Genomic DNA, 25340 nt, shown 5'->3' on the forward strand with positions numbered 1-25340 from the left:
CTCATGTCCAGAGATGGTACATAAATGTCTTCCACAATCTGAATCCCAAAGCTCTGGACAAGCCCTGAGCTAGGGACCAGCAAACCTTGCAGTTGTTTCATGCTCTGTGTGAGTTCACACAACAGCAGTGTGTCAGGCTGGTGTTAGAGGGATTGCTTACTGTGACAGCAAAGTTATCAGTAAAGCTCTGCTTACAAAGAGAATGATCTGTAAATAAAGCTGCAGCTTAAGTACTATTTTCCTACTGACCAGGACAGTCTATAGCTTATTAAAATTGTTTTAAAATTCCATTTTCTCAATTTCCTTTTAGAACACCAGCTCCTGAGGAAGCACCTCAGTATTCAGCTGATGTGCACCCTAATTAGGGTGCAATGTGTGCTTAGCACACACATTTTTCAAAAGGTGTCACTGAATGGCTAGGTAAGGTTTCAAAACCTTTCAGCATTGGCAATACTCATTCCCAGGAAGTTAATAGGAATTCTTCAGAAGGCCTTGGCTGAGTGCTTTTAAAAACATTCCCTTTATCTTCCATCTTTGCTGGCCCCAGAGATAAATTGTAAGTTCAGATTAGCATCCTTTAAAATTACAAACCTGTCAATGGAGTCCTCTCCTTTCCTCCCTGAGGGAGGGAAGGAGAGGCAAAAACCATTTCACTCATGTACTGGGTCATGCCATGTTGGAAGAGAGGATTGTAAGAATGATGGCTACACATCCACCTTTATGCTCTGAGCAGTTTCAGCAAATAATTGGCTGTATCATCTCAGTTTGGCAGTGGTTTAGCATTTGAAGCTGGAGAAAAAAAACCCTTACTACATCAAATCCCATAGAACAGGTAGGACACAGTGAGCAGACTTGGAACTACACTCTGGTGTCCATGAGACCATGAATGAACAAGGCACAGAACCAAGGTCATCCCCAAAACTTAAACCATCATCTGTGTGCACACTGCAGAGATGAGGTGGTATCAGGTTTTGCAAAAGACAAAAAGAGTAGCTCCAAACTAAGCAAATAAGCTAACTGTTCGTTCCCCTACAGCAAACATTCTCCCTGTGATAAATGCCAAAAAAGCTGGTATGGGGCTCCAGGGAGGTAACTGTCAATAAGAAAGGCAATAAAACACTGTGAAAACAGGCTGCAGCAGAAATAACAGGAAAGAAGTTTTATTCCCTACGTCTGAAACTATTTCTGTGGTCCATCGCATATGAGCAAGATAAATAGATTTGGCCCAAAATACAGAGGAGTGCTTTCTCCAAATACCAGGTGGATAGGATCTGGTGAATCTTTTAATGAGTTTGCCCTTCAGGACATGTCAGCGTGGCCTTGTCGGAGCAGTAGCATTCCCTCCCTCACTGCAGGCGCTGAAGGATGGGAAAAATAGCACTAGTGAGTAGTCTGGTGTACAGCCCGTCCTGTAAAATGTGGCACTTCAAGCACAAAGAGGAGCCAAAAATTCCTCAGAGGGGTTAACACAGGTCAAACAAACAAATGGCAATAACCACATCGAAAGCCTATCTTCACTATTTGAAGTTTAATAGTTTAATTTATAGTTGGATGTGTCCATGACCCAGGTTTTGCTTAGAATGAGGGCAAAAAAGTAACCAAATCATTCCTGGCAAAGGGATGGAAGATACACTTCAGTGCTGAGGGTACTGAGGATGTCAGGCGGTCAAATTCCTCTCTGACGCAATTCCATGGGTCTACCCCTGACAGCCGCTGCCCTTTTGTCTGTTTATCCTGGCAAGGCTTCAGGGACCCATCACAAAATTCTCCCTAATTACCCAAGAACGAAGCACTCGGATAACAAACACTATTTTTTGAAGGTCACAGAGAGATATTTTTACAATGGCCATGATTACAGCTTCTCAGACACCTCCCTGTAGGCTCTGAAAACCATCCCGGAGAAAAATGGCTGATGGAGTACCCAAAGGTGATCCTAACATAACCACTAACGTGAATAAGGTCAGCTCACATTGCAAGGACACACCTGTTGGAGCTGGAGAAGTACACTCAACACTTCACTCAAGCTTTGAGCCACAGGCACCGATCAGCTTCTCAAAATTCACTTTCAATATTATCCACCTCCCACAGGTGAAGTCTGTTGTATTTTCCAAGCCTCCTCGAAGGAAAGGGATTAACAAAACTCCACTCAAACCAAAGCAGTTCACCAGAGTGCTTGGCTGGAACAACCCACTGAGCACTCAATTCCCACAATTTTCGCTTGGGCTGGAGCATTTTTCCAGCCAAAGCACATATGAGGGCTACCAGAAGAATCTGAAGTAGGCTTGGAGTTGACAGGAGACACTGCAAACACAGCACAAAAACTGGACAGTGCTGGGGCTGGGGAGGTGCCATTCCTCTGCTCTGCCACCAGATTCCTAGTACTGCTCTGGAAAGAGAAGCAGGCAGGTCTGGGATTCCCACTGCATGGGTGATGCGAGTCCAGCCCCCTCCCCAAGCTCCTCACCAGTGAACAAGGAGGACTGTCACCAATTCTTTCCCCTTCCAGATGCAAATTCAGCAAGGGTAAGATGGAGACCTCAGCAGATAGGTCACAAACATTCATTCTACCTGAAAAAAATCAACACGCCAACTCATACGGCTTCTCTTTAAGAGGAAAAATATCTAATACTGGCCTACATAAAAGTCAGCCAACAATTTGTGATGGTGCCTTTTCCAAATCAAAATAATTTCGTGAGGGAGGACCCAATCCCAATTATTTCAAAGTCCTGTGCTGTCTATCAAGCAGAAAACTGACTCAATGTGATAGTTCAATGACTTGACAACATTATTCATGGAAAGAATGAATTGGAGTTAAAATAAAAATGGCAATAAAAGCCCTATGCATATCATTGTGTGATAAACTCAGATTTAATGGCTTGGTTGGCATGAAGAGACAGGAAGACCATCCATATTCTGCAGTTCTTGCCCTATAAACTTTGTAGTGGAATAAAAATTATATACACACACGTGGCACGAGGAATGTAGTAACCTTTAAATATCGAACAGGGGCTATAAGAAAGAAGGGGACGAACCCCTTAGCAGGGTCTTCTGTGCTAAGACAAAAGGAAATGGTTTCAGACTGAAAAAGGGGAGATTTAAATTTGGAACAGGTTGCTCAGAGAGGTGGTGGATGCTCCATCGCTGGGGACACTCAGGGTCAGGCTGGACAGGTTCTGAGCACCTGATGAAGCTGTGGGTGTGCAGGGGGGTTGGTCTAGATGCCCTTTAAGGGTACCTTCCAACTCAAACAATTCTGTGAATGGAAAGAAAAAAGAAAAAAAAAGAGAGACACCAACTGCCTTTGCTGCACTGGATATTCGCAATGGAAAATAAAACTATTGCTTCCCTTTAATTTGCACAAAATGTTTTCTGTTCGGGGCTGTTTGTAATTTAGTTGTTGTTTAAACGACAGCATTGCTCTTACTGTTTGTCTCCCTATTGTTCTGCCACTTGCAGCAATTTAAAACAATGCAGAAGAAATCACAGACAGATGCGCTGCGCAGAGGACAGATGCGCTGACCCATACAGTGCTTTCACAGCTCAGCTTGTAAGATGATGTTCATGTTCTTCACTTTTACTGAACATTAAAAGAAGGGACCTTTTTTAAAGGGACCTTTAAAACATTACTTTGAGAGCAGCAAAAGACATTATGGGAGTAGAAAGTGAAGGGATTGATTCTCCGGTATCTGATTTCTTTTACCACTTGGAGGGGTTTATTTCTCCCTTCCTTTCCTCAGCTTCAGTGAGAGCAGCAGGTTCCACCTCATCAGTGCAACCAGAGAAAAACTGACATTTTATGAGTGGAAACAGTCCAAGAATGGTGGCTTATGCTCTTAACATCCTGACATCTCAACCTCTGAAAGCTGCAGCAGGGCTGCTTCCAGTGGCTGCAGAACACCTTAAAAAGCAGCACAAACTGACAGTGAAAATAAACTACAGTTGCAGCACTGCTGGAGTCTGGCAGCCCTTAACAAATACGGCAGCGTCTGGGTGTTAAAATACATAAATCTGTCATCATTACCAGGCTAAGGGGTCATCATCCTATTCACAAAATAAAAGAACTGTGCATAATCAGTAGGGCAGGGAGTTCAGAACAAAGTACGCCTTTTACAAACTCTCAACTGCTGATAGATGGATGTTTGCAAGGGACTTAATGTCTTTAACAGGGTACGCTCAAGAAGGAGTGTAGGTTTCAGAACTCCTGGGATTAGTGTTTTTTTTCTCTGCTTTTCCAAATTTATTGCCAGAAGTGTATAACGTAAACACTAGGGTCATCTGACTACGAAACCCACGTTATTATAAAGTGAGAAAAATCAAAGCATTCTAGCACAATGCTATTATTCATCAAGCACGATGCAGGATACGTTCTTTCTCTCATCAAACAAAAAAAAAAAAAATTGGATTTAAAAATAGGTTTATACAAATTGCCAGAAGGTTTTTTTTTTTGTTTTTTTTTTTTTTTTTAACGCAGATGCCAAGTACAGCACAGGAAATCAGATTCTACAGGAATGTAAAAATATACCTCCTCTACAGCCATACATTTTAACAATCAACATACCTACATGCATGGATTGAGAAGCAGTACATGAACAATCAGTGGTGTGTGTGTGTGTGCATTTATGCATAAAGAAGGAATCTCCAAAATCAACAGTCAAGTCACACCCTATAAATTAGCCCAACTTCTGCTGTTCTCTCTATAGTAAATATTGTGCACTGTACCTTAATTTATAAGTGTGCCTTTTGTGCATTTCTCAGTTAACTGATATGAAAGGGAATGATACTTAGCTACAAAACACTTCTTGTGGTATTTATGGGGCAAACAAGTGAGTGACAAATGGGGCATGCTGCTCTTCGGCACAGACCTCATGGTGACACTGCCCAAGAAGCACGACCCAACTACAGAGTCCCCTGTGCTCGATGTGGCCAGGTGAAGTCCAGTTTGTGGCATGTATAAGGGGCACAGGTGCCAAGGAAACTGACCAAAGAATGGGAGGACACTGATAGTTGTAAAAAGTTAACAGAAAGATCTTGCTGTTGGGAGAAGCTGATCTAGGATGGTAGGCATGAGGGCAGATATCTCAAAACTGTTGATGACCAGGTCTGCAATTAGCATGACGACTTCCCAATACTCAGGGCAAAATTAAGTGTAATAGTTGGCCCCATTAAGGAGGTTGTGGATGCCCCATCCCTGGAGGCATTCAGGGCCAGGCTGGATGTGGCTCAGGGCAGCCCAGTTTGGTGGTGAATCAAAAGACCCTCAACAAGAGACCCGGGTTTGTAATCTAGTCCACCTTCTATGTCTGCTCTCTGCATACCACCTGTTTGGAGGGACTGCTTTGGCTTTGCATAGACCTGTGGCTATTACTAAATGTTACAGACCAGTAGATGTGAGCAGACCAGCAGCTGCACACACCAGCATTGCTCTGTTTTTACACAGTTTGAAATTCTGCCCATTAACTGTATGGAGAATTAAAACAAAGATAACTGATTAATAAACTCAGACATACTGACAAAAACATCTAACATGTACACCACAAACCCACTGGAGTCAGAGGCCGATTCTATTGGTACCATCTGATGGAAGCCATAAACTGCTCAGATCAAACATGCTTTTAACATCAGCCCGCCTGGCATTGTGTACTGCTTTCATTCCCTAACAATATTTGTGCAGCAAACTGAGCTGCAGTTTGATACTTGCATGGGTGTAGCAGCAGCTACACACTCCAAAGCATCTGCAGAGGATTGTGGGCTAAATGCATCCATATGTCCTGCACGCCTCAAATTTACACTGGCTGCAGCTCTGGTCTGCCACAGTCTACCACAGGACGGCGTGCAGGGGAAAACTATATATACACATATATACGTACGAATTTCATGCTTACATCCATGGAAAAAGAATCTTCTCATTTCCTTTAAATTGTGAACAGGTGTTGTCACCTTCTTAACTTGGCTTCTATGTTACAGCTTCACGAAGGGGAAAAGAAATTTACCCAAAACAGTGAGGCTTTTGTTAGCCAGAACATGATGTATTGATAAGCATACTGTAAAGTTTGTTATAAAATCAAATGAAGCTAATAAAATCTAACAAAGATCTTGTAAAAACTGTGGACATTTTACTGAATTAGCACTGCATTACATTATAGATCTGGACTTGGAAGAAATAAGACTGCTGCCAGTGATGTTTTCCAGCCTTTCACACCTGCAGACCAACATCCATCAGTCAAATCTCTTCTTCCTACATTCTTGATCAGTCAATTTTAGAATGGTTATAGCTAGTAGTGGCACTCACATCATCACCTCTTTCTAGAGACAGACTTTTCAAGAACAAGTTACTACAGGCTGCTCTGACATGAAAATAGCGTAGAACTAATCAAAATGACTAAAAATAGTAAAAACATTTTTCTCAAACAACCCATAAATAGCCACTGTTTCACTTTTGAGTATTCCTCTCTTCTCCTTTCCTCTCCCAGGACAGTGGATATTTTCCAGGACAAAACAGACTATAAATGGGATTCCCCAAATGAGGAAGAAATGAAGCACCAGTGAAACTACTGATAGGACAAGGGGAAATTGCTTCAAACTAAAAGAGGGCATATTTAGACTGGATATAAAGAAGGGTTTTTTACGGCAAGGGTAGTGAAGCACTGGCACAGGTTGCCCAAGAGGTGGTGGACACCCTGCTCCTTGGGACATTCAAGATCAGGTAGGACAGGGCTCTGAGCATCTGACGGAGCTGTAGGTGTCCCTGTTCATTGCAGGGAGTTGGACTAGATGACTTTTTAAGTCAAACTTTCTAACTCAAATAATTCTATGATTCCATGAACTTGGGGGATGTGAACACCTTTTAGTTGACTTTTAATATCCAGACATGTATGCTTGTGCTGTCCCTGGACAGGGACAAGGGTGTGTGTCTTCATGCCTAAGCTAATAAATACTCACGTGGAAGAGCCTTCGGCCTGGGTGAGACAATCGTTAGTCAATGATGAGTCACTTCCACTGCAAAAGGAGCTTCATTTCCGACAAAAAGTCCTTAGCTACGTATTTGCACCAAAACTAGACAATACATTGTCTATGCTTGGCTCTGCTAGTTAAGAGGATCAGTTCAAGCACATTACCAGCTTCGTCCTAGAAGCTGACACACAGGATCCCTTCACTCAACACCACCCCCTAGATAGCCTTTACTGTGATCCAAAGCCCTGAGCATCAGCACAGATGTCTTGCTGTGCCCCAGTGACACCGCACCATGTGCTGATGAGGCCTTGCGCTGCCACTGCAGTTGGTAGGCTGCAATGAAGGAGTACATCAGGTCTACCCTTTGCAGTACAGCTCCCAAAGGTCAAAAACAAACCGAGCTTTAATTAGCAACATAACCATTACTAAGCATCAGTGACTATGGCCAGATCCTCATCTGGTGTTAATCAGGCTGCGTATGCACAGAAGGCCACCAACGTAGATCCAGCTGCCTTAACAAATTAAACACAAGAACTTTGTTACTGTTTATTGTCACAAGGAATTCTTCATTTCCATATAACAACTGACTAATCATCATTAGTCATGATTATATGCCCTGTGATTGTGTTAACGGTCCCATGCTGGATGGGCTGCCTTTCCCACTTCGTGCTGATGTAAAATGTGCTAAAGCAGTATTGCTAGTTTCCTACCATGACTAGCACAAGCTCAACCACCTTGTGCTCAAATGCAACGAATACACTTCTTTTTTTTTAAAAGCACTGACTCACTGCAGTTTTTGCTTAGTATTAGCAGTCCCGTGGTGCACACACTGCTGACTCAATGTTGATTCACATCGTACTGCTGAGCACATCTCTCTCTGTTCCCTGGAGTTTATTAAGAGGCCAAAATCAAAGCATAAATGAATTTGTCATGCTTTTCCAAGATGGCTGATGGCACCTGACTCTACTCTAGGCTACAAATGTTTTCTCAGCTTTTGCACTGTAAATGAGTTCTGAGACACGGATTGATGACTTCATTGGAGAACTGTAATGCAAACCATATTTTACTGTACTTGTCTTTTTTTTCACTTGGTATTTTCTACTACTATGAGCAGAAAAAAAAGCACACTAAAATAAATATTCATTCAGACATTGCCATGATTTTTTTTCAGGATACTTATGCTGACTGTTAAAAAAAGGTTATTTTAATGCAATTTTTTCACACATGCCAGTTATCCAAGAGAGCTGTCTCTAGTCAAGTTGTAAAAAGCATAAAATAGCAGCTGGCTCAGCAGGAAAAAACTACTCTAAAAATAAATCTTCTGATGTCAGGGGGATTCTCAAAGCAATCAATTGCAGCAGACAGACAGTAGCCATTTAACAGCAAATTTGATTTGTTTGAAAACAAGATGTAGCTCAATTTCCCAATAACGTATCTGACGGTCAGGACAACAAGCTGTCCTCTTCCTACTGCTCTGTGCATCAACACTTTCCTGCTCCACAGCCCCAGAAGGGAACTACGTGGCCTTGCCACTTGGAGGGCCAGGCAGTGGGAAGGGGAGTGTGAACTTGACAGTGATGTATTCTTCCCACAAATCTTCCCCCAGATAAACCCAGAGAAGAGAAAAAGCAAATCTGACAGGCGGAGGTACGCAGTAAGAAAGAAAAACACTGGAGAAGCTGTTCCTTGGATTTAAATGCTGATCTTTTGAGAGTGTGCTGAGATGCACTGAAGCATTATGTCTTATGTAATTGACAAACATCAAGGGAAGCAAGAAACCTACAGATGCTAGTGTTTCCTATTTTCCTTGCTGCAGAAGGTAATAAGAAGCATGCATGCAGACACAAAAATAAATACAGAAAGTCTGATCTTTCATCACTTGGTTGAGCAGTTGATGCAAGATGAAGTATTTACTGGTAGCACCTGTAGCAATAGCCCTGTGTGTTGCAATGCTGGCACACCTTGCAGGGTTTCACCCAGAACATTTCTGCAAGTGAAAAGCCTTTTGTGTTGTGCATTAGTGAAAGAGGTCATTATGCCACATCATAAATATTTACTAATAGTGTTTCCTACAGGTGTTTATCAATGAATTTCCCTTCAGAGAATGAGCAGACCTCTGGAACAAGTGATCTTGTTTATTATTGTAGAAGGGGATGGTAGTGGATGCTATCCAGTGCCCTTCCAGATTGTGAAACTCTTTGCACCAGTGTCTGAAGTGTGTGCAGAAGACTATGGCTATTGATGCAATACAGTAAGAAGGAATATTATTTTCCTGATTTCCTTTATTTTCACAGAATCACAGAATCACCCGGGTTGGAAGGGACCTCAAGGATCATGTAGTTCCAACCCCCCTGCCTAGCAGGGCCACCAAACATACACATTTAGATAGATTTTCCACGTGACCCACTAAAATCTCAGAGAATCCACAACTGATCGTAAAATCAAAGGATAAGTAGCAAAGAAATTGATGGCTGTATGCAACCTCAGAATTTCTCCACTCTGGCTACAACTTGATGCAGGCTTCAGTTAAACTATTACTTGGAACTTCTTCCTGCAGAATGTGCCTCATTCAGTACATAAGGTGGACAGTTTTCAAATTATAATAAGCAGTTATTCAATATTTTGTTTTTTGCTCTTTGGCCTTAGGCTCCCTTTCATAGATTACTGGCAAGGAAGTTTCATTCTGCAGTAAAGAAACCACAGGTTTCAACCAATAAATTAAAAACAAAATACAGCTAAGTTTCACACCTATAGACTGCAAACCATCTTTTCTGACTTGATTCAGCTGGGAAAGAAAAAAAAAATTAAACCTGTAGTGGACATTCAAAGATAAAATTTTCATAGACACCATTGTACAAGTAAGGTTTTGGGGAAGCACAGCACATTTCTTTTGATGAGCAACAGATAATTCCCATAATAAGAAACCACTGTACTTAATAACTGCAACGCAGATTTAATGCTGATTAAAGATGAGTTCCTCTTCCAACATTAGTAAATCTGTCTGCAGTATAATTGGCATCCCAAATCTTGTGGTAAGCCACAAAAACTAGTAAGGCTGGCTAGAAGAGGAAATTGTAGTTTTGACTTATATTGGTTATCTGCTTTTACTGGCTTACATTTCACGCAGGGTTGTATTAGACCAGGATTCCTTGGATCTTTGGGATCTGGGTCCTGTAGTCTGAGAGAATGTAGAAAAAAGCAGGGCAGAAACCAATTGCTACCATGTGGGTTGGCAAAACCCTTGTCTGAGATCAAAACGCCAGAATAAGAGAAGACTCCCTTTTAACATAATTAGGAAGAGAAGACTTTACCAAGCAATGTGAAGGAGGAGTAGGGTGAGATTTAAGAAATTTAGACTCAACTCTGAGCCACGGTTCATATTTTCTATGGTCTTGAATTAATCACTTGATCTCTCTTTGCCTTAGCTACCATCTGTAAAAACCCAGTAATCTTTCCCATCCACACTTGCAGACTGGAAGTTCTACAGTCAGGCAATGTGTAGGTATGTCTACAAGACAGGCAGAGGCTGCCCCAAGTTTGCTGTACTTGTGCACTGAGCCAGCTGGTTGCAAGCAAGACCTGGCACGAGAGCCACAAGTGTCATTAGAAGAGTCCTAAACCCACATTATTACATTTCACAGAGACCAGCTTGACAAATAAACATGGGAGCTCACCTCTGCCACCCACTGATGTCAGTGGACCCACTGATCTGTTTCCTCTGTACAGTGTCACAAACTTTTGTTGGCTCTCTGTTGTACTCTAATGAAAATAGGGATTAATTGAAGTTAATATTAGTAAGAGTTATACAGCACTGAATGCAGAGAGGTACGGTGCAGATGAATTTTAGTTTTTACTCTCTGTAGGATCTCAAGTAAGCCCTCAGGTTAACCTTCTGCACTTTATACATATATAACATAGCAGTTACAGTTCTTCACTTGCCAGTGGTTTGGAAAAAGTCAGTTAAAACTGTATAACATAACTACAAAATCCTTCAATAAGCTACTGTATGGATTTCAGATATCACTACTGAAATTCCAAGAATGTTTTCATGCCAAAATAGATTTTTTTTTAAATACACAGTGTTTAATGAATACTTTGATTCTATTCTAGATTTAATATCTTAACCACCTTGCCCATGCCTGACACCTGCATGGTTTATGCGCATTAGGTGTCAGCAGTAAAGCTGTTTATAGGAGCGCTTTTCTCCTTTGAAGAAGCTGGAGAATGAGAGCCCATATGGTTCAAAAGGCCACTGTGCCTAATGAAGTTTGTGTTCTCCGGAACACAAACAAAACAGCTCCATCAATTTGATCTTCATCCTCAAAACCAACATGTGGTTGGTTTTAAAACACTGCCTCCTTCTCAAAAATCAACAAAGGATCTTTCTCAACCAAAAGCATTTTCACCACGATGAACATGAGCATCTGGCTAAAGCATTAAATGTTTGGAACTTTTGAAAGAATAAGTCACTGATACCTTGTGTTTACTTGAAGACCTTGGAAAGAAAGACTCTGGGGAACATTTCTTTTCAGGGAAACTCTTGTAATGAAAAGAAATTGGTTTGAACATTACAAGAACACTTCTGTATTACTGGAGATGAGAGACAGCAATAATCCATCAAAAGTGGCCTGAGCAACACTGTGAGACAAGGTAGAAAAGTACAAAGACTAAGAATCACTGTCTTTAGCCAGCATTAAAATAAGGACGCAAAGAGATGAACAATAACTCAGTCCATATGCCTGCCACACATTTAGTTTAAAGTTACCCTTTTCTTGGCACTTGGTTATCAATATTTGTTTGCATAGCGTTCAATCTCACACCCACAGAGGCTGATGGGAGCTTGCTGTTTCCTTACATAGCTGTGTGATGAGGCCCCAAATAACTGGTGTTTGTGCTCAAGGCTTTTCAGTGCCAAATATAATGAACATCATTGTTCTTGATACAATTTAATTTGATAATCCAATTTCCCTGACCAACTGAAACGCAATTTTTGTCTCAGTTGTTCTTGAATACAAGTCAGCTTTTATCCTGTGCCTCCTCATTTTTCCCTCTCATTTCTTTCAGTCATGCTACCAAGGGCCTTCTTTGTCTTATAGATGCTGAAAAACCACTTTGCCTTGGAGTAACATCAGCCAGCGTGGACCCTGAATGCTATAGAAGGCAATGGATGACAGAATTAAAGATTTTGGCAACCTCTGTGAACAGCATAAGCATGACTGAAGCAGTTTCCTATAACATTGTCTTCTTTACACTAAACAGTCTGGAAGTCATGTCCAAGAGTCTGCAGAGGCATTAATCTTTATAGACTATTTTCACTTAGCTCTTTCAGCTCAGAGTAGCAATGAAGAAAGGATGAACAAGGAAAGGAATGTGTATGACGAAAACCAAGCTACAAACAGCATGTAAGCTATAAGCTGGCTTTTACAGCTTTATATCACTGATGCTACAGGAGTTGTACAGCAAGTGTTCCCTCACCTAAGTACCTCTTTCCTGATAAGACACATATGTTCTGGTTTCTTTCCCATATTGGCTTTGCAAAGTGCGTTCACCAAGAATCACCCTGTTATCGGGTGATAATCCTCTACCAAGCAGTGTCAAGTGTTTGCTGCATGCTCTGAGTCCAGAGCAGTCCTCCTACTAAGCACAGAAAGAATAAATTGGGAAAAAAAATAAACCAAAAAAAACACAGGTCAAGTGCAACCAGCAGGATGGAGCCCAAAGCACCATCTTCACTTTTACTTTCCAAGGAAAAAGAGAACTCTGTGGACCAAATACTGGGAGTGCTGACCTGGCAATAGCATGAGCAAGATGTCTAATTTCCTCTCTTTGTAACATTTCCCTTTGCTCCTTCAGTATCCGCCACCATGTCAAGTGTAATCCAAATCCAGCCTCTTCACAGCTCTTTCCCTCCACAGACAAAGGGTAATGAGCACATTTCTGTGGCAGCCACGCCAGAGGAATCTCTGATTATCCAGAGAAGTTTTTCTATGGACTTTCAGGAATCCTCACCCCAAAATTCCATCACCAGATCAAGCAAGCCCTTTGGGGCCAGGCAAAAGCACAACCAGAGAATCCAAGATCACCAAGTTGTTATCCAAAGTTTTTTGAATCCTGCGACCATCAAGTGAATTTCTCAGCAAGCGAGCATCCCTGAGTCATATACTATCTCTAAACCTTGTTTCAATCTAAATATTATTACTCCTAAAGATAACACTTCGCATAAGCTCAGCACGTAGATCTTCCAGCTGTACATTTTTTTTATAGGTACCTTAATGTTTGTTTTGAGAACTACCCCGTTCCAACAGCAAACATAAAGATCAGTATGACCTCTCCTTATCACATAGTCTTTCCTGTGTGGAATTCATTGTGATCTAGACCCTAGTGACTATTGCATCATTTCTGTTTATTTGTAACCTTTGGCACTGTGTAATCTTATCTGCCTACAGCCGGCTGCAGAAGATGTGCAGCAACACAGCCAGCTCTGGCAGTCCTCAAACACTGGAAGGGTCCAGTTAAGAGTGGAGATCAGTCAATGATTAGCAAAGCAAATCAGTCACTGACAGCTACCCAGAAATCAGCTCGCCCTCTCCTCCCTGCGGAGAAAGTCAGGCTTGGCCTTTCTGTAGCTTTACTCACCTATCACAATGAGGGTGTAGTTCACATTGGTGCTGCCGAAACCATTGGTGGCTTTGCAAATGTAGGTTCCCGCATCTTCACTCTCTACCTCTTTGATTTTCAGCCCTTGCTGAAGGATCCGGAACCTCGTCCAGCCACTGTGGATGGTGCGTCCATCTTTCATCCACATGGTGAGGGGTGGGGGATCACCTTCCACCGGGCACAGGAGCTTGATGGTCCTGCCCAGCCTCACTGACTGACGGTGGATCACTTTATCGGCAATCCTCGGAGGGCCTAAGAGCAGAGGGAGGTAGAGTTGTTACTGCTTTTGCCACTGATAAAGCACTGATTTAAAGGTCAGCCATCAATCAAGGCACTACACTGACTGCCACTCAGAGAGACAGCAATAAGGGCTCACCAAAAATGTTTTAGAGCTAAAAGTGGAGGTGATTATAGAGAGGGACATCAAAGGACATCTGGGTTTGTGAAAAACCTGAAGCTACATCTTCTTCACCATCAGCAACAGCTTGCACTAATCCACAGCTCTAACACACCAGGAAAGTGCAATCCTCTCTTCCTTTTCCAAAGCAGCCTTCCTGTAGCAAGAAGGAGCTCTCTACACAAACTGTTCAGCTGTATTTGGTAAAGCAACTGTAGTTGTTTTAAACTTACCACCAATCCTGAAAACAAAATTAGTAACAGCACCGGTACTTAAAACAAAACACTGCCCCCCTCAAAAAGTTATAGCCCTTTCATGTTATATGTACAGTAATTCCCTTTAATAGTCACCACATGGGCTTTATCTGAGACACATACGCCTGCAGTTGTTGGACATAAAGCATTCACTGGATAACGCTTCACAGAATCACAGAATGGCCAGGGTTAGAAGGGACCTCAAGGATCATGAATCTCCAACCCCCTGCCACATGCAGGGCTACCAACCTCCACGTTTAATGCTAAACCAGGCTGCCCAGGGCCCCATCCATCCTGGCCTTGAACACCTCCAAGGACGGAGCATCCACAACCACTCTCTGGGTAAAGAATTTCCCTCTGATGTCCGACCTAAATCTCCTCTCCCTCAACTTAAAACCATTTCCCCTCGTCCTACACATATCAACCCTTTCAAAGAGTTGATTCCCCTCCCCTCTGTAGGTTCCCTTTAGGTATTGAAAGGCTGCAATAAGGTCACCCCGCAGCCTTCTATTCTCCAGGCTGAACAAGCCCAGCTCCCTCAGCCTGTCCTCATAGGGGAGGTGCTCCAGTCCCCTCATCATCCTAATGGCCGTCCTCTGGACCCTCTCCAACAGCTTTTTTGTACTGGGGACTCCACAATTGGATGCAGCTTCACCAAAGCACAGCTTAGCCTGACACTGCTGCGTTGCTAGCAGTCCAAAAGAGGACATATTCATAACTTGCCTTTGCAACCCTGCTGGATTCTCCCAACTGTCAAATGTTTGTTCTTTGTAAAAGGTGATAATTTCATGCAAAACAGAGCCCCTGATACGCTACAGAGTATCAAACATGCTGTTTGCCATGTGATAACAGGATCATCTGGACCAGGCCAATATGTAGAAAAAGAAGTGATAAAAAATCCAATGGTAGGAATGGTCCCATAGCTGAATTCAACCTGGAATTTCTTCCCCAGGCTCTGAAAAATTGAAGCAGCCTCTTTTTCCCTCATCTGTCTTTTCATTAATCAGACCATTGCACAAGCTCCCCGCTCAAACTGCAATAGCAATGCTCTTCCCAGAATAGTGTATTAATGGGTGTGATAATAAGTGCCCTGTTCTTGCATAAGGACAAAATGTTTTGCTAAGGATTGCTGATGCTGAGTTGCACCCAAACCCACAAGATGTTTGTGGGATTTGAAGCTGCTCCTTCATGTTTTGTTTCTGTTTCTAGTGTTTTGCAGGATAGGACTCACTTGGGACAAGCTACAGAGTTCACATTTGCACTTCCTTATGACTAATTCCTATTATTTTTGTGTCTGCCAGAATTTTCTCCAGTATGACTAACGCAGCACATACAGCCTGGTTCAGGAATGGCTACAGAGCTGCTATCATAGTTGCTCCCATGAATTTCACAGCTTTGCTGTTGAACAGAAGTGCTGCACAAGCTGAGTAAAGAGTCAGAAATTAGTGTGAAACTCATTAATTAGCTTCATGATGAGCCTGGTTAAAACAGGGGGGCTTAGTTTAGACACATGCATTCTGGAGATCTGTTGAAGTCCCAAAGAAGGCATATATTGAGAGCATTTATTCTGAAAAACTCACTCCCAGGCAATGATCCCACCATCATAGCACATCTCCTGCAGACGCACGTGGAACAGGATATTGGAAGTAATGGTACACCAAGGGAAACGGCAAAACACCGTGAGAAATCCTGCCTGATCAGAACTTCTTTCTGGGCACTGGAAGTCACACTGTTGACACTTTTTAGTGTAAGGAAACTCCAAGCAGCTCAGTGGATGGGAAAATAATACTGAGAGCCTTTGAATGCTGATCTGACACAAGTCACGTTGCTGAATCTTTTAAGAAGAGCTCCACCCATCAGGAGGAATTGTGCCTATTGGCTTAAAGAAGTGGAATTCACTCACACCAGATGAGATCCAGCCCCAGATTCTTCTAAATTACTCAGTGTAAGGAAGTAGAATTGTCCAAACAATTTCAAAGCTTTGCTGAAATTCTGGGTTGCCCTTTGGAAAGGTTCTTTGTGTTTTAAAGCCCCGCCAAGTCGAACTTCAAGAGTAGCTTCATTACAGTCTACTTGCAAGCCAGGAAACTACTCTGTGCATATTCAGATTGCAAAAGCAGACCTAAAATTAGTGCTGGGGGAAAATGTTTGGTGCGGGGCAAGCAGGGACAGTGGATAGCGAGCGCCCTCCTCCCTGAAGCTCCTTCAAAACCCCTTTCCTTCCGACATTCAGGTTGACTCCTGATGAATTTTGAGACCTGGAGGAATCAGATAGTTTCCCAGTCACGTCATGTGCCTCGTTGAGGCGGGCTGCACAAGCAGCTCTCCTGACGGCCCTGGGGTTGCCTCTGGATCTGTCACATGGTTGGGTCAGCGAAAAGCTTGGTCCTCCTAAATGCCATTTTCCTTTGATTGACCTTTCATTCTGAGGAACTGTTGGATCGCTCTCAGTCACAGGATCTACTCACAGACCTTTGTGACATTTAGTAAAGGGTGTATTTCTCAGAGCCTTTTGGCCTGAAAAGCAAAACACCAGCGGGGTCCTTTGCAACCCTTTCCCCCTCCATCAGCCCCTCTGGTGGCTTTTTTCTTGCTACAAATTTTTCTGGATACAGCTGCATGCACTCCTCAGTATCATATGGATGCAGGCACGGATGCTAAAATCTCTCTTCTGCTTATTGGTGCTGTAAATATTCCTATTTAATTACCCTTCGTCTTAGTATTAATAACTTCCCACAGAAGCACTATTCTCCCTCTGCAATCAGTGCCTTCACATATACCAGAGGCTTCAGAGGCCCTGACAAGCCAACAAGATCCTGTCCTCCCATGGATGCTCACAGCAAAATCAAATGCTGATTTTATCATAGAACAGCTTGCATTGTAAGGGACCTCAAGGATCGTCTGGCTCCAACCCCCCAGCCACAGGCAGGGCTGCCAACCTCCAGATCTAATACTAGACGAGTCTGTCCATCACTGATCTCTGTCTCTCTTTTTAACATACCAGCATCCTCTCAGTCTTATTTCACTACATAGCTGAGCAGCCCTGCCCTGGGACTGCAATAGAGACAGATAAATGCTTTTCAAGACCAGATACACATTGGCACATCTCACCGGCAGTGTTTTGAGGGAAGACAGTGTGGAAGGGGACAAATGTTTTGCAGAAAGGTTTTTGCCACATTCCCTAGCACAGCATGACATACCACAGAAATCCCACAGCATCCAGACAGAAACATATTCCCTCTCCAAGCCTATGCATTAAGCTGCCCAGAGCTGCTCAGGCCCTCTGTGATTTCTAGAGCTTCTCTATAGCAGTTTCATCTTCAGTGAAATGAAATGAGTAAAAGGATAGAGTAAAAAGAAGCCATGCATCTCAGTATCTCACATGAACCACTGGTACTGAAGAAAGCTCCCCAACTCGAAGAATCATCCCATAATATCCTGGAGTGCTGCTGATAATTGCCAGCTCCCCCATGGCACTGATCTGAAGATACCCACAGGCTGCTTCACGTGCAGCTGCCAACAAACTTAAAGACTGAGCCCTAGGTGCTGCCAACTCCCCATCCCTTGATGCTGCTGGTTTCTACCTCATGCTATAATGCTGACCTAAAAAGCTGATGCAATCACTCCCCAAGCAGCCAGGGTCACAGTTTCAGCCTTTCTAGACCCCAGCTTTATGTTTCAAACTTGAAATTATTTTGTTGACATATTATTAAAATATTTAATGTAGACATCTACCAAAATAGACCTTTTAATGCCAATATACACTATTCTTCTAGACCAATCCCTCTATCCTTACACTTAGCTATCCCCTGTGATTCAATTGCCATGTGCCAGGACTCATGGGTAAAGGCACAACACTGGGCCCTTTCAAACACAGCAGGAGAGAGCAGTGCCTGCTGTTTCTGGTTGGAAATCCTGAATTCCTGCTCCATACCTCCCTCATTTCTTAGCCACTGGGCAGTGCTTCTTGAAATAGACCGGCTTTTGTAAGTGCAGAGAATCTGCAGCCTCTGATGCTCCTGGAGTGAGAGAGACCTTCACACAGTGCTTTTTCCCATGGGATGTGGGAGAAGAGCTCAAAGGAAAGGCCCCAGGTGGGTATTCCACCAAGACTGCTGATGCAGGTTTTTGCACACTACTATAGTTGGGAGAGAAAACAAGCACCATTCCTTGTTTCTTTCAGCTCTCCATTCTGCAGAGGCAGCTCTCTATGGCTACTGGGTGCTGCTGAGAAAAACTCTTTAAGCCACACCAGGCTGCAGGGTGCGGCTGACTTCACAGCCCAGGCAAACAGAAGGAGCTGGTGCAATAAATTACACCCACCCTCAACACAAACCCCGCAGGGGCTGGTATCATTCACTCCCCTTGTCCTCAACCCTATGGCTTGACTGATTCATTTCTTAATATCTGGACTGGGGGGGAAGGGTGGGGTTTGACAACCATGGATATGACTTGGGAAAAAGTGACAGGAATGCAGCTGCCTTCCCCTGTGCCTGGCTGTTATTCTTTCTCCAAATACAAACTAAATATAACTTTGCCCCATACCATTCAAATAATTTTCATTACTAGAAGGGACCATGCCTGGAGTTCCAAGGGCCAGGGTGCAATCAGGCTTAAAATATAATTTAAACAATCCAGACCTTACACTTTCCACCAAGTTATTCTCCTGCTTCTAGTTTCCCCATCTGCAAATACATAGGAGTACACTCAGAAAGAAACCAACAGTCCCAACCAGATGCCAAGTTTTCTGTTCAAGATCATATAAGCCCAGTCAAACATTAACAAGGAAATGCTGTGATCACCTCGTTTGTTTTAAATATTTCTGCCCATGTACATGCAGACAAGTGTGCAGATTTATTTGCCTCATTTATGAATACAAGCAACTGGAATCTCCATTCTGTTCCATTATATAAAAGACAGATCCTACACCTGTCTTACTGAACAGCTGGGCAATTTTCAATTTATATCCGGCAATTCTGCTCTCTACTATCCTATACCATGGAAAAGCCCCACTTGCTGCTGTATTGCTGACACGACTTCACAAGCATTCCTGCTCTTGTCCCCAGTGCTTGGAAGAGTCGGTTGTTGCCACATCTTAGCAAAGGGGTTATGTAAAACTTAAAAAGCCTCCCCGCTTTTTTTCAGGAAGCAGGAAAAACAATTTCTAGAAGTGTATTTAAGACACAACAGTGGAATAGGCTGGAGCTTCCTGTCCACATTTCTCACAGTCAAAAACACACACACATGTAATTATATTTTCCTGGACTGCACTGCAAAGTTCGCGCACTCATTCAACTCATACTTGTAGTAAACATGATTTATAGCTCTGTGTGAAAAACCTCCAGATATATGGTGTTTTGATAGTGACTCGAACCTAACACAATAATTTAGTAACACCTAGCAGTGAAAGCTAAATGATTTCCCACTCCACATTCCTAACTTTCCATGAACCCCTTTTACTGCTAACCTGGGGAGGAGATACTGCTTCTACAATTGTTTGGACTTAGCCTTGTTATTTCTTGAACTAAACTGCACACTGACTTCAAGCTTCACATATGGTGAACACACCAGCACTGACCCACATCCTAAGAGACCGTTTGCCATGATACAGTTCAAAGTGAACTTTATTAACACATTAAACATAATTACAAAGAGGAAATTCCAAAGAAGGTCAACCAGCCCGGACAGTTTCTTGGAATGGAAAGTAATTTATAATATCCACATACTGTATTGTGAAGTTTATAAAGAAGTTAAATAAGTTTTAAGAGCCCCATGGGTTAAGCATATTTTATTATTTAATACCAAACACATTCACTTTCCATGAAGATAAGATTTCGTTTGAAGTGCTGTGTTAGCACTTGAATTAGCAAAGTCTATTACCACAAAGCACCCAAAACAACTCATCAATGCACGCAAGGAATTAACATCAGGGACCACGGTGTGTCCTACACAAAGAATACAGCAAAACACAGAAGCCTTCCACTATGACAATGAGGTGAAGGAGTTGGACGAGGGCCACTAACCAAACCACTTGTTCAGTGTGAGCCCAATCTCTTAAACCATTTGACGCAACATTTGGCCTTCACTGTACTCATCACTGCCAAACTTCGTCCTCCAAAGTCCTCACTGCAAGGGAGGCTCACAGCAGAAACAATTTCCATCACCTCTTCCATGTTCCAGAATTAACATGGATGGTTGGAAAGAGTCATCTCAAAATCAAGTTTAAAACTTGACTTTGTTAATTTGAGGAACCTATTGGACTGCAAATCTCTGCTCGGAGTTTAACCCATTCTGTAATAGTTCTTTGCAATGTCAGCACAAGGTTTGAGCGCTCCTTGCACTCTTCACACATTATAATTACCATTATTTGCATTGGCAGTCAAGTTGTAATGTTGGGTTGAAGGCCCACTATGCTGAGGGGTGGACAAACACCTACCAAAAAGCAAGTCCCACAGGGAAGGGTTTACAAGCAATGATGGCAAAATCTTAATTAACACTATTATGTGTTCCTCAAAGGTCCATGCCCAGTCTCTGCTCAAAGGGAAGCCACTACATGGGAAGCAGAACTGATAAAAATGAAGACATAAGGGGGTTGGACTAGGTAATGTCCAGAGGTCCTTTCCAATCTCTGCAGTTCTGTTGATTCAGTGATTCTGTGAAAGCTTTGCCTGCATGCAACATTAACTACTGGCATAAGCAATTTACAGGAATGGTGAACTCAATAACTTCTCATATTTTTTAAAACAAAACAGTCTGCTTTTCCAAAAGGTATGCAGTAGCCAAGCAAAGAAGGGGTCATCATAGGGGTAACTGGGCCACATGCTTTGGTATGTGACATAAAGAGATCAGATTAGATGAGCTAATGGGTCCTTCTTGGCCTGAAAACATAGGCGCCCACAGACAAAAACAACGCTTATCAAAAACAATCAAAAGATTATAGAAAAAAACAACAGCATCTCTGCAGAACAAAGGCTCCTAGAGAGGAACAAAAAAACACCACAAGTATTTGCTGATCAGCCACGATGAATGGTCAATCTTAGCTGTGGAAATAGTCTCAAGAGCAAGTTGTGAGCCTGAGCTGTGCAGCTGAGCCCAACAAGACAGAGGAAACAGCTTTGCAGATACGTTTTATGTCAAGTAAAGTGGCCTATTTTCTCTTTCTTCCCTACCTCTGTGTTAGGAGCTGCTTTTCTGAGGAAATTGATATTTATTGATAGCACAAGAAGTGCTTGCCATGTTTTATATGAGTAAGAACCAGTCCCTTGAGTGAAGGCTGCCAGTAAATTTTCTACTCTAGATGTTCCAAAAATGAGAAAAAAATAGAATATTTGGGAACATGTTCCATTTAATTAAGTGCTCTGCATACACATTTCACCAAGATTTAATAAAATAGTTATTGTATGTTAAACAATTGGCACTTGATTATTGCATAGATTTATTACAGTTCAACAGCAGTAGATGAGATACGTATCTCTTACACGGCTTTTAAATCCTTTGAGCATATGTTTTCAATAATCAGTTGGTATTTATTTAACATGAAATTACCATTTTATTAAATTAAATATGCATAGGTGACATTCAATTTCAAGTTTTGCAGACCATTTTTTCAGCAGCAAAAAATAGTAACTGTATCCCTTAGGTTTTGAGGTAGCAAATGCAAAGGAAAGTTAGGATTACTTCAAATTACTTTTGAAGAAACAGTCTTTGCAGGTTAGAAGGTTTCTCTTCTAGTGCGAAAGAAAATATCTTATTTATTGTTTCTTAAGTGCTGCCAATAGATTTCACGTGGCTGAGAAGAGAGGACTAATATTTTTATTCTGAGGCTAAAATTACACTGACAGTGCACTCCAGGTACACAGCATAACGGATAACCAGAAAAGTTTCCATAGAAAAGAGGTGTGACAAAGGTGCATTGGCACTCCTTCCCAAGTAAATTGCCTTCTTCATTCCCATTCAAGAAGGCAAGCCTATCCGAATAATGAAATTCCCAATTAGCCTTTTCTAAAAAATCCAAGTCATTACAACATGTTTTCAAGATTCTGAAATGAAAATGCTTTTTTTAGCCTCGTCTCTAGGCAAGACACACTGCCTGATGCTGGAAGAAAGCTAGAAGTCATCTGACCTGAGTGAGGCAGCAGGATCCAGAGCCCAAGCGAAAATCCTGCCCAATAGCTCTAACCTGCTCTCCCCAAAGCCAGCCCAAACTGCTGGTGCCTCCATCATAAATTCCTGCCAGCACAAGGCATTTGTTTGCTCACTGTACTCTCTGGGAAACACTCCAGTCAGGCAGCCCTGTATTAGCTTGTGGGGTTAAGCAACCCCAAATTTAACAGAATTGTTATTGTACTGCTCCCTTCCAACTACGAAAATCCTGCTCCGTGAGCCCAGTGCATTTCCCAGCCAAATCACCCACCACCTCCAAGATTTTTAGCAAAACAAACCAGAGATTCTGCAAATCTCAGTTTAGTTCACATATTTTGCAATAAAATTGAGCCAGTCTGCTCAATTTTTGACTCCTTCTTTGTCCCCTTATTGACATGTAGTCCCCCTGCCACTCAATCTTTTTATTTGAATGCTCCTAGAAAAAGGGATGCCAAGGTTCAAGTTCAGTGACACAACTTCCCCTTGAGCCTTGGTAGTCAATATTTAACCCAGTCTAAACACAGTTTAAGGTTTAATAAGTAATTAGCCATTTCCCTTATAGACAGATGCTTGTGCGAGAGCTGTACAAGCAGGAAATTGTAAGTGTCATTGTTTATGTCTGCAGGGAAACAGAAACCACGATGGCTGACTCCGTGCCATATTTGGGAATGATGTGAGCTCAGGTCTGTAAATAGCAGGTTTGCCTTCCTGCTAATCCACAGCAGCGAGCCTTCAGACACGCATCAACACAGGGACCTTCTTCATCAGTATCCAGAAATTTGGTTTTCCTCAACATATTCTTAAAATAATAATAATAGTATCCTTTAAGGAACAATATTATAGAAGAGTTGATACTCTTCCATCCATTGCTGGCATTAATGGCCATTCCCAGCAGACAAGGCAGAAAATCTGTTATAAGGGCATTGAGAACATGGATTAAAAAATTAAAAAAAGGTCTTGAATGCTCATTCTTGAATAGGAGACACTGCCAAAATGTCCACACACCTCTTGCTGTCAGAACATCAGTGCCAGTGCCCTACATAGTGAGGCTGCTCTCTGTCCTCAGTTTGCTCTACTCTTGTCACTGGGGGTTTCTAAGTTTGCTCACCACAAAAACGCTGTAACAAATGTTTGTTGGTGACCACAAAGAGATAAACACCGTGGTATTTAAAAACTGAAGTTATTTTCGGAGGCTTCTCTGAAACAGAAAGCGCTTCTAGCTGGATGGCCACAGAGCAGACTTAGTCCTGGAATGTTCTGCAGAAAAGCTTTCCTACCAGAAAATGACTACTTTTTGTCAAAAGCAGAGATTTTGCCCAGATTTCTCTTTCAATACTTGCCTTTTCATTATGAGAAGTCTTTCACTTCAGAATTTTGATGAATAACGATGCAAAACAAGCAAATAGAAAAGTCTGAATTTTGAAAGCGTATAGATTAAGGAATAGTGGTCTTTTTTAAATGCTGCATCAGTGAAATATAAAAATATGTGAATTAATAAGCATGGATGTTATACATTCAGATTTATATATATATATATATATATATATACACACACACACATACACACACAAACATAAAAAGGAAGCAAAAAAATCCTCATTTTGCTCCAGAAGAAAAATGCAAACCAAAGCTGACAATCCACCTGCCTCCAAGCCAACAGCAATTTACATTTTTGACTGCAACCATCCACAGTTGCTCTACCAAAGCCTTCTGTCCACCCTATGTGTGGCGGAAGGGCTCAGAGCTATTCTTCCTCTCCAGATTGAACTCTCATTATCAGGGCCTACCTTAAGCATACCCTTGAATCAGGAACTTGCTTTAAGTTGAATTTTTTTGTCATTTCCACCAATTACGCTTTGGCTCAAATCACAGAGCTGTAGTTGAGCACACATACTGAATTGCTTGTGTATTAAATTAAAATGCAAGTTACCTTCCAGTTCAAATTGGCACATAATCCATAGGACCAGCCAGGGGCTATTTTGAAGTGAATACCCACCTGAAATGGGAGCATCAGGTCCACAGCACCAAATGCTTTACTATCCAGATCCAATCAACTTATCAATCCTCAGCATTTGCTAATGCAGATATAGAAAGAAATTGCTAGTTGGGTGCCTGGTAAAACAAAAGCAGAAGCTGTGCTCTTGGATTTCCATTAACAAGATCTTGGTCTACACGAGCAGACTGGAGCTAATCCAGAATAAACTCCCCAAATGCCTATAGTGTGAACATCACCTCCTCAGCACCAAATATTTCATTTTCAAGATCTACTCCTGCTGTGCTATTCCACAGCCTAACTCTGACATGTCTGTACATCTCTTCCAGGAGAGGAAAATACTTAAAGGCAATTTAAAAGAAAGTGTTCACATAGGTTGATTCAGTGAAAACATACATTATACTTGAGCAATGCCAAGTCTTACACATATGAAAATAAGGAAACCATCAATGAATTCTTATAGCATTCACATCTGGTTCCTGCTCCCCAGACACTGAGGCACGCACTACCTGATGCAAAAGTCTGGTACTGGCAGAAGCAGGGCTTTTTAAAGAATGAAGCATTCACTCCTATAGAATAATATCCTGTCAGGTACACAGCTGACAGTCAACAGCCCCAAGTTCAGATTATACCCAAAGGAAAGCAGATAATGGATCAACACCAGCTTGGTGCCACAGCACAATATTAAAACGTGCTGATGCCTGCTAAGTCCATGTACAAGCAACTTCATAGAATCATAGGATAACAGGAATCATTTGAGTTGGAAGATACCCTCAAAGGTGTTCCATCCCTTGGATCATTTTTGTGGCCCTCCTCTAGATGCTGTCCAAAAGGCCCGTGTCTTTCCTGTACTAAGGACTCCACATCCTTAGTACAGTATTTCAGGTGAGTTCTCACCAGCACAGGGCAGAAAGGCAAGATCACCTCTCTCAACCTGCTGGCCACA

The 25340-nt window shown here is 42.2% G+C and overlaps 1 protein-coding gene across 1 annotated transcript in view; it reads right to left on the minus strand.

Annotated features, from left to right (window-relative positions):
• FGFRL1 (fibroblast growth factor receptor like 1) overlaps positions 1–25340 on the minus strand; it is a gene marked incomplete at both ends in the record, with an annotated part of 160522 nt that overhangs the window by 68786 nt on the left and 66396 nt on the right. The window contains one exon of the mRNA XM_079534441.1: positions 13588–13860. Within this exon, the coding sequence (XP_079390567.1) occupies positions 13588–13860 (273 nt within the window). The remainder of the gene's footprint in view (positions 1–13587; positions 13861–25340) is intronic.

This window comes from Tetrao urogallus (genome assembly GCF_951394365.1).
Source record: "Tetrao urogallus genome assembly, chromosome: 4".
NCBI lineage: Eukaryota > Metazoa > Chordata > Aves > Galliformes > Phasianidae > Tetrao > Tetrao urogallus.